A 13,079-nucleotide genomic window follows, 5' to 3' on the forward strand; every position below is an offset into this window, starting at 1 on the left:
TCGGAAAGCGGGGAAGACTGGCACAGAGCGACCTCACGATCCCCCAGTGGGACAATTCACACAGACAACTGATGTCGGTGCAAATAGGGCAGCTTTCTCCAGAACGAATCCACAAATGCACCAGATTGCCCGAATTTGCAAATAGTGAACCGCATCAAAATAAAGACATAGATTAAACAATTAACTCCAGAGTCGTCGCCCACACAAGGTCTGGCTCTGATTGCTTTAGATCACTTCTTCCTTATCAGCCTAGACACCGAGCCGTGATAGTCTACGGTAGCAAACATCAGAAACAGTCTGGTAGCACACTAACGAATTTGATTCCACGGGATATTTTTTTCTGAGCCGCGGTTCAATGCATCAGATGCTATTATACGGACACGGATCACCATACCGATCAGATGAAATGAGCTGCAGCTCACGAAAGCGTATCCCTTGCAATAACATGCGTTACAGCCTAGTTATGTTGGGGTGCGAGGAGAGTACCGTACTGGGCTGCTGTGAATCTGAGTGAGGATGTGGGTAATGGATTGATGAGTCAGTCGCTGAACGCGGATGCAGCCTCTACCTTCATTTCGGGAGGGAAAATGGTTCCGCCCCGAGGTATTTCGGTGAAGATCGAGCCGCAAATAGAACTGAATAAGGAAATACAAACACAAACTAGGAGTGAGCTGAGCGTTGCGTCGCCGGCAGTTTCCACGCCCACGAGCGGAACAAAGAATTACATGTTTGAAACCAGACAGATTAGGGGATCCGCCTCCTTGCTTGGAAGGATTTACTGTACAGTACTCCACGCGCAATCAATGAGCTACCATCCAAAGTCTCCTAAACGGCTTTTGCTCCGGAACGGACGTGGCTAAAACTGCGTCCAGCCCCAGCCCCAGCCCGAAGACGGTCCGGCGAGGGAGCAAGGAAAGGGCGTGTTGAGCCTCGGATTGACCTCCGGCTGATCGGAGCTCCGTAGCGGACCGTGAGTGAAGGGCTGGCTCGGCGCCCGTTGGGTGGCAGCTCGCTTCTCTGCCCAGGTCGGAGGCGGCGAAGGGGGCAGACCAACGCGCTCTTCAATTTCTGCTCCGGCTGTGATGGCGTTACTGTGGCGTGGCCGGCGGCTGGCTTTACCGCCTCCGGTGCCGGGAAGGGGAGGGCGCCGCAGCCCCCTGAGGGCGCGAGATGGGCTCTGCCGGGGCTGCGCCTGCCCGCCCTCTGCTCCCGGCGCAGAGATGGTGGGCGCTGCGCAGGGAGGCAAGCCGGAGCGGCGGCACGAGGGAAGGAGCCTCTTCCGTGCCTTCGAGCCCCGGGGAGCCGGGAACAGCAGCTTCTCAGGGAGTTTCCTGTTTCCTGCTGCTGCTGCTCGCCTGAGCCTCCGTGAAGAGGACAGGCAGGCCGCTGCCCAGAGGCGGGGAAGATGCTTTAGGAGGCCGTGTGGCCCTTCAGACGCCGCTCTCCCGCAGCCAGGCCCCGCTCCCAGCTGCTTATTGGCCTCCTGACGTGGAGCCTTTCTTTGCTCGCACCCAACCGCAGCGCGGATCCCCGCCGGCTTTGGCCCCAGCGAGGGGATGGGAAGGTGCTTGCAGCCCTTTCCTCGGGTGCCCAAATGTGGTGATCCGGCCCTGGGATGTAGGCTTAGTTGGGGGTTAATGAACACGGAGTTGCCCACACCCCGTTTTTAAAAGTTGACCCTCGGGAATCGGTGGCTGCATATTGTCTGGAGACTGAAGGAGAAACAGAGAGACTGCTCAGACTTTCACTCTCAGTGGTGAAGCTAACCGGGTGGCCTTCAGCTAGTTACTATCCACTGGCCTTTCCTTCTTCACATGGTTATTGGGGGGGAATGATTTAGCCTTGAGCTGCTTATGGGGGGGAAGGTGGGGAAGTTAAATATAAATATCAAAAATAAGGATACACAGTTAAGCCATAATACCAATCTGGTGGCCCCAGATGTGTTGGAATTCAAAGACTATAATCCCCAGCCAGCATGACCAAAGGGATGCCAATGTTGAGGAGTGGCTGGAAGAGTCTGTACAATCTGAAGTGGATGATCCAGGGTGCATTAGCCAGGGTAAGCAGATTTCAGATTGGCAGGACATTTCTTTCCCTCTTCTTTCCTTTTTTTAACTTGCAGTTAGGGTTTTGGGACCCAACAGTCGGAGTCAGGTAGAAAAGCCATGAGTTTTAAATTAAGGAATTCTGAACCCAAGACTTTGTTCTGAGTAGCAGAAGAAAATGGAGTTCTTGGCAAAAATCAATTCCCAGTTATTCCAATCTTTCTTCATTTCAGCTGTACAGTTTTAAGATGAAAACAGGAGAATTACTTTATGGTTGAAGTTATTAAACAGGGAGCTTGGAAAATCTTATCAGTTGAGGGCAAATCGTCCAGAGATTAACAGTCGATTCCTACATAACTTCTGTCCCCCTCTTTGTAACAGGTAGATTCTCCTTTTGCTATTATATATTTATAAACCTAGAGAAAAAATGTAGTAACTCAAAAGTAAATCACTTTACTCAGCAAATCTTATTACCCCATCAAACTGGGAAGCCAAGCTCTTCAATATAAAACTATTATTATTCCTTTATTTTCTTTTGGTACTTCTTTTCTTTTTTCCTAATGTTGTTTTGTGTTTTTTTTTTCTTTTTCTGATTTGCATTCAATTAATAAAGGCAAAATACATAAATGTATTGCCTCATCTATCCCCAACAAGGAAATTGTCAAATTTCATTTTGCAATATTATTTTTCTGTTTGGTTAATAAAAACTCCCACACCCTGATGTTGACTCTTGGTGATATCATCCATGTTTTTGGCAGCAGTACAAAAGTGATTTACCACTAGCATCTTCCAGGATATTTTTTCAGCTTCCCAATATATCCTGCAGACATAGGGTTTCCTGGTGGTTTCCCATCCAAGCTCTAACCAGGTGTGATCCTGCTTAGATTCTGGGGGGTGGGAGAGATCAGCCAAAAAGGGCTGGATGTTGCCACCTGTTCAGTCCCTTCACTCTATTTAATGTATATTTTATAATGGGATTGGGTGTGCTTTCCCACAAAAAAGAGATGGGACATTTCTGGACAATGCACTTTCTGCTACTGCATCTATGTATCTTTCATACATGTATCTTTCAGGCTGAAGTGCCAATTGAAAGAAAAACTATCCATTTCTCCCATTTGTGATAGAAATCAGGTCAGAATCCCAAGGCTTCTGTTGTTATCATTTTTGCAGAACAAAAAGTAGAAACTAAAATATAATAATAACACAGAGTTGAAAGAAAAAAGAAAACAAATCTCAGGGCTTCTGCTGTGTTAAGGTAAACACAATTTTGTGAAATGGACATTGCTGGAATAATTTTCCAGATCTCCTTGGTGGAAAGTATTGGCTCAGTATTTCTAGTGCTGCGCAATGGACATGTAAAGTCTGAGTAAATATGCATAAGACTGAACTCTTAATCTGGGAGTCTCTCCCTCCACCCCCAACTCCCTGCCATCTCCAGATAGCATGATGTGGTTTGATTTGGTTCATATTTAGCAGTTAAACTGGAGTCAGAGAGTGTTATATTGATGCAATTTAATAACAAATGTTCAGTCTACATGTATGTGTGTGGGAGTCTATATGTGTATGTACTAGTGCTCTTGCTGTACAGTCCTATGAATATTTACTTTCAAATATAGCTTGTTTTGTTTGATGGAGCTTACTTCCTTTGGTGTTTTTTTTTTATATTTTACATAAAGTAAAAAAACAAATCTAAAGAAAAAGATAGAAAGGAAAGAAGAAAGAAGTGCAAGAAAAGAAAAAAGAGAAAAACAACATAGTTATGAAATATAATGACTTCTGACTTTCTCTTCAACAGATATTAACAAACCTATTGTCTCCCCTCCCTCTTAACTCTTCCAGAAATCTCTTCAGCCCCTTATTTAATTCTCATCTGTTTCAATCATTACATCTGTAAATCATCATTTCACTTTTTTCTTCTTTTAGCAAAAAGTCCATAAAAGTTTTCCAGTCATTTAAAAAAGCCCTTGTTTTCTCCCTGACCAAACAGATCAATTCTGCCATTTCTGCTAACTCTGACATTTTTACGATCCATTCCTCCATTGTGGGAATTTCAATACTCTTTCATCTTTGTGCACATAATAACCTTGCTGCTGTTACCATATACAGAACTAATCTTCTGCGAGTCTTTTCTAATTCAGTATCCATAAGTCCCAATAAAAAAAGTTCCGGGGAGCTTATTTCCTTTGTATGAAAAACAGTTGCTTTATTCGTGTTTTCATCTGGCCTTTCTCCAAGAGGCTCAGAACAGCATGCCATTCTGCGAGGTAGGCTAGGCTGGGGGAAAGCAATGATCCAGCCTGGAAATTTTGTGGTAGACTGGAGATTTTGACCTAAACGAACCTCATCGCACTCTCTAACTTACAGTTTAAGCGTGCGCAACTTTCTTCAGCCTATTGCAGTTGTAGTAGCTGTTGTTATTATGATGGTGATGGTTCTTGGAGCCATGTCTATGGTATGGGGGTGTCACTGGGAGCAAAGCTGAACATTTTTGTTTTGTTTTTCTCTTTACAAGCTAAACAGGTAAAGACAACATACTTAATTACCAGTGGGAGGCAAAAATGTCATTAAAAATGAGCAGTTTTGCCACTAAATTTTGGCATGTGATCTTGGGCTATTTTAAGGGCAATTTTCTGTCGCAATCCCAGCACTGCAACACGCAAGCTCTCAGCATCCATGCCATCCCCCGTCTGGATACTGTTCCTCAGCCAAGGTAGGGTTTCATTTTCTGTGTATTTTCCTACCCAAACCTTTCCCTTTCTCTTCCCTCTGTATAGAACATGGCAGTTCTTCTGAGGAGCCTTCTGGCTGCCTCAGAGAAAGCCGCCCGCATTGCCCAGCTATGTCGCCAAGAGGAGGCCCTCTTCAGCCTGCTCATCGAGGAGAAAAGAGGTGTGGACAAGAATAAGAAGTTCTTACAGGACTTCAAGACTTTGGCTGACGTGCTGATCCAAGAAGTCATCAAGCATGACGTGGGAAAAGAGGTATCTTCTTAGGGAAGGGTTCCCTATGTCATGAGAAATGTAATAAGGTGTTGTATAGGAGATTGGGCTGGATCCTAGAGAATTTAAACTCTTTTCCTCTCCATTCTCACTGAAAGGAGCTCTTCTACTTACTCTAAACTGTTATATTCTAAAGACAAAACCTGCAGTGGAAAGCAGTAACTCAACCTATTGCATTTGCAAAAGTAGGAGCAGACATGGACTCAGGATGGACCTTCATCTATCATCCATTTGAATAATACATTCAGTTTTATATGGTTGAGTGTGATAGCTATTCTCATGTATCCCAGACTCTTCACACATCATTTCTTAGTCCCCAAATAAACATGTAAAGTGGACCTGCATTATTCTTCTCCTATGGGGTAAAGGTAGTAAAGACTTAGAGATGCTGGTTTGCTTAAGAGAATATTATAAATTCATGGTTGAGGTAAAATGGTTATAGAGGAGTTTCAGCCCTTGCTCACTTTGGAGTGAGTTGCCATGGGTAGGGCTCTAAACTGCCTGGGACTGATGCAACATGCAGCTGTCTCCTTCTCATCCAGGGGATCAACCTGGAATGGGACACGGCAGAATCACTGAGCCCAGAATAGCTGTAGCCTGGATCAGGCATGTCAGCCTGGTTAAGGTGTGTCTTCCTCTCTCTCCCCTCAGTACCATTTTCTCTTTTCCCTACTTACCCTTTCTCACTGTTGTTCTCAGTTTCCAGAACTACAAGATCACATTTGTGGTGAGGAGTCCAACAAATTTGAAAATGGACTTGGTGAGTAATGGGCATGGAGAGGAGAAAGTACCAGCCTATCCTCTGAAATAACTTTCCCCAACTGGACTCCTTCCAAATGTGTGGGATTGAAATTCCCACCTGGCACACTGGCTATGAATTCTGGGAGTTCTTGTCCCAATACCTCTAGAGGGAGCTAGATTGGGGCAGGTTGTCCTTCTGACATGCTTTATCTTCTTTTCGATTAATCGAGTCATTCTCCTGCTTCCAGCTCCCATTTTCTTCAGAGAAATATTTCCATGACCTGTTCCAGGCTTACTTTGATGGCCTCTTGCAAATTTCATCCCTGCAAAGATGTCTGCTCTTTACAAGAATTCCTGTACATTGCAAAGAGCCTTGGGGAAAAAGTTTTAGGGAGACTTTCCATTCAGGAAGAGCACTGCCAGACATATTGGAGTTTCATGTGAAGGAGGAACATGCCCTAAAATGCTAGGTCTTATACTAAATGTACAGTCAAAGGCCTTGTGCCAGGAATTTTTTTCCTTCTAATGTATGGCCATTTCCCTATTTTTTTCCCTAAGGCAGTCTTCCCCATGTTAGTGCCCTTCAGATGAATTAGAGTGCTACAACCGCCATTATTCACTCACAGACAATATGCCCAGTGCCTGTATTAGGTGGGGCAATTAGTAGTGGTAAGGTAATATTTTTTAGAGGTGCCAAGTTGAAGATTGTCCTATAAGGGCAAAAAAAGGACAGGGCTCCTGTATGTTTTAGCTCTGCAGAAGAAGGACTTATCAAATGTAATGGCACTGTATGTGAGAATGATCTTGGGAGATGGGGGGAAGAGATGCTGCCTAGGGAATTATCAGATAAGAGAGGACATAGCCCGCAGCTACATAATGGAAAGAGAAAAAAAACTCAGAAAGGAACCTCCCTAACTTCTCAGGCTGTAAAAGAAATGGCAGGAGATTTGTACTATCAGACTTACAAGATTCTGTTAATGTAGCCTTACAATAAAGTAGAATAAGCTCAACTGGTTGTGTTTCCTATCTGATCTCCCTGGCAAAACTGACATCAATAGATTCGTCTTTTGTATTACTGAGAAATACTGCACCTCCCAATGTTCCTTTTTGTAAGTGCCTGTTAGAAGAACAGAAATCCTGTGTTCTATTACATCTGATTGCCCCATTTTTTTTTAAAGTAATTCCTCAAAAAAACTAAAGATAAATATTGCAGAGATCTTATTGATGTGAACCACCTTGGGCTAGAGTATTGTATAACCCATTTGTAAATTGAGATCAACTAGCTAGAAACAAGTATCCTACAACTCACCCAATCTTTCTCTGTGTAAGCTGTAGTAGCACAGGTTGTGGTGGAAGAGAACAAGGCAATTTCCCCATCATTATGGGCTTTCTTACAGAGTCTCTGATAAGCTTCCAATGAAACTTAAAAGTTCCTCTGAGCACAGTCTGAAAAGTGTGGCATTAAATAATTCTCATTGCTTGCCCAACATATAAGGGTCTTTGAGAATAAATGTGTTCCCTGAAAGATCCCCTCGATCAGTAGTGGCAAGACCCAAGGGAGAGACCCTCTTGAACATTCTCTGAACTTTATTTGCCTTTGCAGGGGAGATTGTGGTGGTGCGGGTTTGCCCCACCCAGCAGGAAACTGCTGCCCTGCTGCAGAAAGTCCTGGATCGGAAACAGACGGCAGCTGAGTTGTTGGCAGCCGCTGTTCATCAGGAAGTGGTGCTTTCGGACCCAGCATTGGACAATGTGGCTGTGACTATCTCAACAGAGAGCCTGGCCGTATGGATCGACCCCATCGGTAATAGAATGGAAGATGAAGGTTGGGCAATAGTGTCAGGTCTAGCCCAATGAACTCCAAGAGATGATGCAAATTCAGTTCCACTGTGTTTATTAGCTACAACCTCCAGACAGAAATCTCCCCAGATTGAAACCTAGCCCCCAAGCCAGCCAGCCACAACACCGTGAATTCCTCAGGGAGGTGCCAGCCTCATCCTCTTGAACTTCCCACGCTCCTCCAGCGAACTAAGAACACGCTTATCTCCCTGAGCCTGGCCTTCATAATTCCATTCCATCACAACAGAGGCCAATTAGGCACAGTCCTTCTCTAGTGCTGAGTTCTGTATCTGCGGCATAGACTGGATTATATAAAAGAGGGTCGGTGACTCTCATATCCAGTCTTGTTCCTTTCGAATAGTGATATTCTCCTGTCTCGCCAGGTGTCTTTTCCTAGCCTGTATCCAGTATACGTTGATCAGGAATAGAGTTAATACTATTTTAAAGTCTGATCTAATGGGGAGCACTCTGACATCTATTCTACCAGTGCTAAGCCTTGCTGAAGGAAGCTGAATTTGTTGGGTTCTCTCTTCTCAGATTCCACTAATCAGTACATCCGTGGGTGTAGCAGTGTGGTGCCTGTGGATGGCATCTACCCATCTGGACTTCACTCAGCACTTGTGCTGATAGGAGTATACAACCGTCACTCGGGTGAGCCTGTCCTTGGCATCATCAATGAACCCTTCTTCCGGGAGGAGCTGCATTATAACAGCTGCAGGTAACAATGGCATTATGGGTCACTCTTGCCTGCCTGGGCCAGGCTGGCTCAGCTAGGGTTGGCTTAGCCCTGGAATTCTCCCTTTCTCTTTATGGTACATCAACATGGATGCAGATGGAAGATGAAGCAGACTGTAGAGGGCATAGGGAATGGCCTTGAAGGACAGAGGAAGAGCCACTACCAAGGCACTGATTAGACAAGTGCAGCTTGAGCCCATTCCAAGAAACTAACTTGAGAAAATGCCTCAGACGGGCCCCTCCCTAGTTCATACAAAGATAAAGTGAGGAGGGAAGCACATTCAGACTTGCAAGACTTAGTTATTATAGCTGTAACAATAATGGTAATCCTCATCTATATGAGATTGGTTTCTTAGTCTGGTCTACCTTATAGGGCTGACACAAGCCCACTACTTGGGGTGTCTGTTTAAGTCCATGGTTGCTGTGGACCTGTTCCTCTTCACTCAGACTGGCCAGTCACAGACTTTAGAGGGGCAATGGGATAACTGCCCAGGCTCCACTTATAGAGAGGGGTTTATCCAAAGAATGTTCCACTGAAACAATCGGGTGGATCAATACTTTTCATTCAAGAGAGTAAAATTAATCCATCAAAATATAAGCCCAGGAGCTATAACAGTATTTCACATTGCCTACGATATGTACTCTTGTTTACTGGGCCACTGACTTCAATGGGCAAGAAACAATGGATACAAAAATTATATTGCTATAAGATGCAGTGAAAAAAAGAAAGGGGAGCTCAAATGAACATTCTTCCTTGGGCCTCTCAGAGCTTTTAAAAGATCTGCATTTTTCTACACCTAAGGAATGGCCCAGACCTTGCCGTAGGCTTAGTACAGCTGCCACGAACATCAATTACTGTGTAAAAATACTCCACCAAGTGGTTCCTGTAGTGTTCCCTTTCCTTTGCCTCAGAAAACATTTGTCCCTCTTCCTGTCCTGGCTCCCCTTTTCCAACTAAGCAAAGGCATTGCTCCTCCCAATTGCTGCATTCTCCTCTTGCAATACTGACTGCCACCCAGGCCGCCTTCTTCAACTTACTCAAGGCTTTTTCTCAAAAGCAGCACTATTATTATTCAACTTTTTGAATATTTATTTATCTGTTTATGCAATTTCTATAGTCACCCATCTCAATCCAAGTGACTCTTGGATATATAATTCAAGGCAGCGAATGTACCTAATACACCTGCCTCCTATTTTCCCCACAACAACAATCCTATGAGGTAGGTTGGGCTGAGGGAAAGTGACTGCTGTTTCACCCCAATCTTGATTTTACAAAATGGTGGAGCTTTTCCTAGCAAAGCTACGCTGACCCTTTCCCTTTGGCAGATGGCAGAGCAAATACCACTGGGGCATTTCCTACGGAGGCACCAACCTAAGCTCGCTGAGCCCACCCCAGCAGCGGCCTTCCCCCCGTGGGGTGTTGAGCAGCAACGAGACAGTGGCGCTGCAGGAAGCGCTGGCCCCTCTATACGGTGAGCGGCTCTGCTTTGCGTCCGGCGCTGGCTACAAGATGCTCTGCGTCGCCCTGGGCCTTGCTGACGCTTACGTGCTTTCGGAAGGCAGTACCTTCAAGTGGGACTCGTGCGGCCCCCATGCCCTTCTGCGAGCCCTCGGTGGAGGCATCGTGGATCTTTCAGCGGCCCTGCAGGCTTGGCGTGCCGGGCAACGCAAGCGGTTGCCCGAACTGACCTATAACAAGCCCGTCGAGGACTCCGTGGGTGCTGAGCGCTGGGCAAATCAAGGAGGGCTCGTAGCCTACATTTGCCACAAACATCTGGAGGCTGTGATGGCCACACTGGCAAATGCAGCAGACATTTTCTAACACACAGCCCCATCAGTGCAATTTGGTGGGAGGCCTGCCTGTGCATGAGGGGCAGGAAGGCAGTCTCTCAGTGACTCTAATATTTTAATGGACCAATCAGATATTGATGGTGGCAATATGCCAACCTGGGATAGGGGTGGTACAGACGTCATGCCTTTGACCTGCTTTTCCTCGCTGGCTGCATCAATAAAAACTCTTCTTCCCATGCAGGGCAGGCACTAGGGCAAGTATTTCTTAAATTGTTCCCCTTCTGTTCTTGGTGTGTCATTTCTCTTGCGTGGGTAATATGTATCATAGATAACACAGCAAACGTGCACTGGGACCTTTAAATAATCTCTGTTTAGGTGCCCCTCGTGTTCGGCATAGGGTGCCGCACAGGATTTCTTGCTGCTGCTTCCTGGACAGGCACAATTTCTGCAATGCTTGTGATGCACAGACTGGATTAAGTAGCAGCAAAGCAAATGTAGCTTGAGCTATGAGGGACTATGGGATTTATGGTCCTGCTTCATGTTAGGAAGCAAGTTTAATCAGTCTTTGGATCCCTTGTAACACTGTGAGGAGCATCGACAGCTAGCATTATTTAACCTAAAGGCATTTTCTCTCAGAGGAAACTCTGAGAACTTCAGTTCTCTGGAAGGGGACCTGGGCTGGAATCTCTAATAGAGAGGCTTTGGGGAAGGCGTCATGGCATGTGAATATATATAAAATTGCTATATAATGCGAATATATACTGCAATTTGGGAAATTTTCTCCCATGCCACTATCCTATGAATTTATGATTTATCTTTGGCAATCTGATATGGTGGAAATTCTTGCAAATTAATCAAAGCAGTTTCCTGAGGATCTGTATTGTTTTATTTTTAAAGCATGTTTATTTAAAAATGTATACTCTGCAAGTGACAAAAGAAACATTAAGAATTCATTCAGGGAGGAAGGGAAGAAGGCATGGACAGTATTCAGCCAAACATTTCTTTATTGCCATCCATACTTCCTAGGCATCTAATTAATCATTATAAACAAAAATCATAAACTGTTAAATTTAGGTACCGGGACTAGATTCATTAAATGAAAGCTGAATCAAATTACAGGTTTAATTTAGATACAGATACAGATTTAGATTTAAAAATGGACTAGAAATCATCACTGCAAAGTACTAATTTTGTAAAGTATATGTTTACTTTTTATAAAGGCCTTGCAGTGTTTTTTTTAACAGTAGAGTATATCTAAGATCAAAATTGTACAAAGCCTTCTCAGTTCTTTTTTTCAGACATTGTATCTGGACTATTAAATAAGATAATATTATAATAAACAATATATTTGAAAGCATTAAGTGCTAGTTTATCTTCTGTCATGGTAATTAATTTAAAATAAATTGGTCATGTTAGGATAGCCATTATTGCAAAGGCCTTGGCAGAATACTCCTTTAGCTGAGCTGCTTGCTCAGTAATTATATGCTAGTGGAGTAGCTGAAACGTGGTAGCATTAATAAGCAGTACGTAACCCCAAGTTAAAGAGCGCACTTGTGCTAGATGTCCTCCAGACCACAGTCATGCCTGCCCTCATCAATGCACCCTTATGACTAGATTCAAGTATGACTTAAGCACCACACATGCCTTGGTTTAACCATGGTTTGTCCAAGCCCCAGTTCATTGGGTTTGCGCAACATGAGACACCATTATCAGGTGTTTTAACCCAGAATAGCTGGGTTCACACAACATACTAAGTCAGAGTCAAAGGTAAAAAAGGGCAGCTGATTATATCCAGTCCATCACCAAAGCAATACAAGAAGATAGAAAACAAAAAAGATTCCTGAAAGACGTGATTGTTCATAAACAACAGTATCATGATACTGGGAATTAGGTTTTCAGTCACACAGAGGCTGAATACAAGAAGCACCATTTTTAGAAACTCTAGATTCCCGACATTGTCCTTACTGTAAGTAGGGAAAGTTGCATATGACACAGATATGGCTAAGACTGATAACCTAGTTTACACATCCTCTGTTGGCTGAAAAACATTATGTGATTGATTAAAGCCGTGATGGGTGGTGGAAATCAGTACCTATGGCCCATCTGGTGATAACCAAGCCATATAGAAGACTGAGATTTGAAAGAAGAGTAGGTAGAAAAAAGCATGAAATGAATGAATGAATGAAAGAAAGAAAGAAAGAAAGAAAGAAAGAAAGAAAGAAAGAAAGAAAGAAAAATAGATATGTATATTATGTATCTGTGAAACTATGAGAAAGGGGAAGGATGTAATAGACCTGCATGAAGAAGCCTGATCTTGTGGAATGCAGTTGAGGACATGCAGGGATGCGAAGGGTTAGATTTAAATATGAATGAAATTTGTATCAGAAAATATTAGCTGGTGCTGCTGTGAGTGCATATGAAAGTAGAAATGCATAGATCAGCAGCTGGCGATAGCTACATCTTATGTTTCAGTGAATGGTGATAATGAAAGAACTGGAAATGAGTTTGGGGAAAAACTGTCCAACATTCTGCATGAACGTGATCCCAGGGAGAATTTATTCTGCTAGGTGACATGGGTAGATGGGTGGAACAAGATGATAGACCTCAGAAAAAGTAATTCAGCCATTTGGAAGCCCAAGAGTACGTGAGAACAGTGACTCTCTGGGGAATATCTGCTTAGTAAAAGGTCTGTTTGTTTTGACTAAGCATAAGTCCATTCATCCATACACATGGAAAAGGAGTTAATCAAAAAGCAGGATTCTTTGTGATGAAAGAGTTAGAGAATTAGTGAGGATACAAGGACGATGAGATGTTCTGAATGTGGGAACAGACCATTAGTTGGGAGTGTCAAGAATGGATCTTGGGGAAAATGGACATGGAAGAAAAGAAAAGTGAAAGAAATGAGAGTGAAAGAATACTATAAGAAGCA

General features: G+C 43.9%; 1 protein-coding gene across 1 annotated transcript; it reads left to right on the top strand.

Annotated features, from left to right (window-relative positions):
- Positions 1-586: 586 nt before the first annotated feature.
- INPP1 (inositol polyphosphate-1-phosphatase) lies at positions 587-12,391 on the top strand. The gene is made up of 6 exons (XM_015887720.3): positions 587-970; positions 4,820-5,026; positions 5,744-5,804; positions 7,389-7,589; positions 8,162-8,342; positions 9,686-12,391. The coding sequence occupies exons 2-6, from the start codon at positions 4,823-4,825 to the stop codon at positions 10,179-10,181; spliced, it is 1,143 nt and encodes a 380-aa protein (XP_015743206.1). The 5' UTR covers positions 587-970; positions 4,820-4,822; the 3' UTR covers positions 10,182-12,391.
- Positions 12,392-13,079: the final 688 nt, after the last annotated feature.

This window comes from Python bivittatus, unplaced genomic scaffold, assembly GCF_059951505.1.
Source record: "Python bivittatus isolate LINGU-HERP-01145 unplaced genomic scaffold, Pbiv_v1 ctg000220_np1212, whole genome shotgun sequence".
NCBI lineage: Eukaryota > Metazoa > Chordata > Lepidosauria > Squamata > Pythonidae > Python > Python bivittatus.

Bases quoted from the DNA above. Each gene is read 5' to 3' on its own strand.
- INPP1 (XM_015887720.3), top strand. From the start codon at position 4,823: ATGGCAGTTCTTCTGAGGAGCCTTCTGGCTGCCTCAGAGAAAGCCGCC. The intron at 5,805-7,388 runs GTGAGTAATGGG...TTGCCTTTGCAG, and splicing joins CAAATTTGAAAATGGACTTG to GGGAGATTGTGGTGGTGCGG. The intron at 8,343-9,685 runs GTAACAATGGCA...TCCCTTTGGCAG, and splicing joins CTGCATTATAACAGCTGCAG to ATGGCAGAGCAAATACCACT.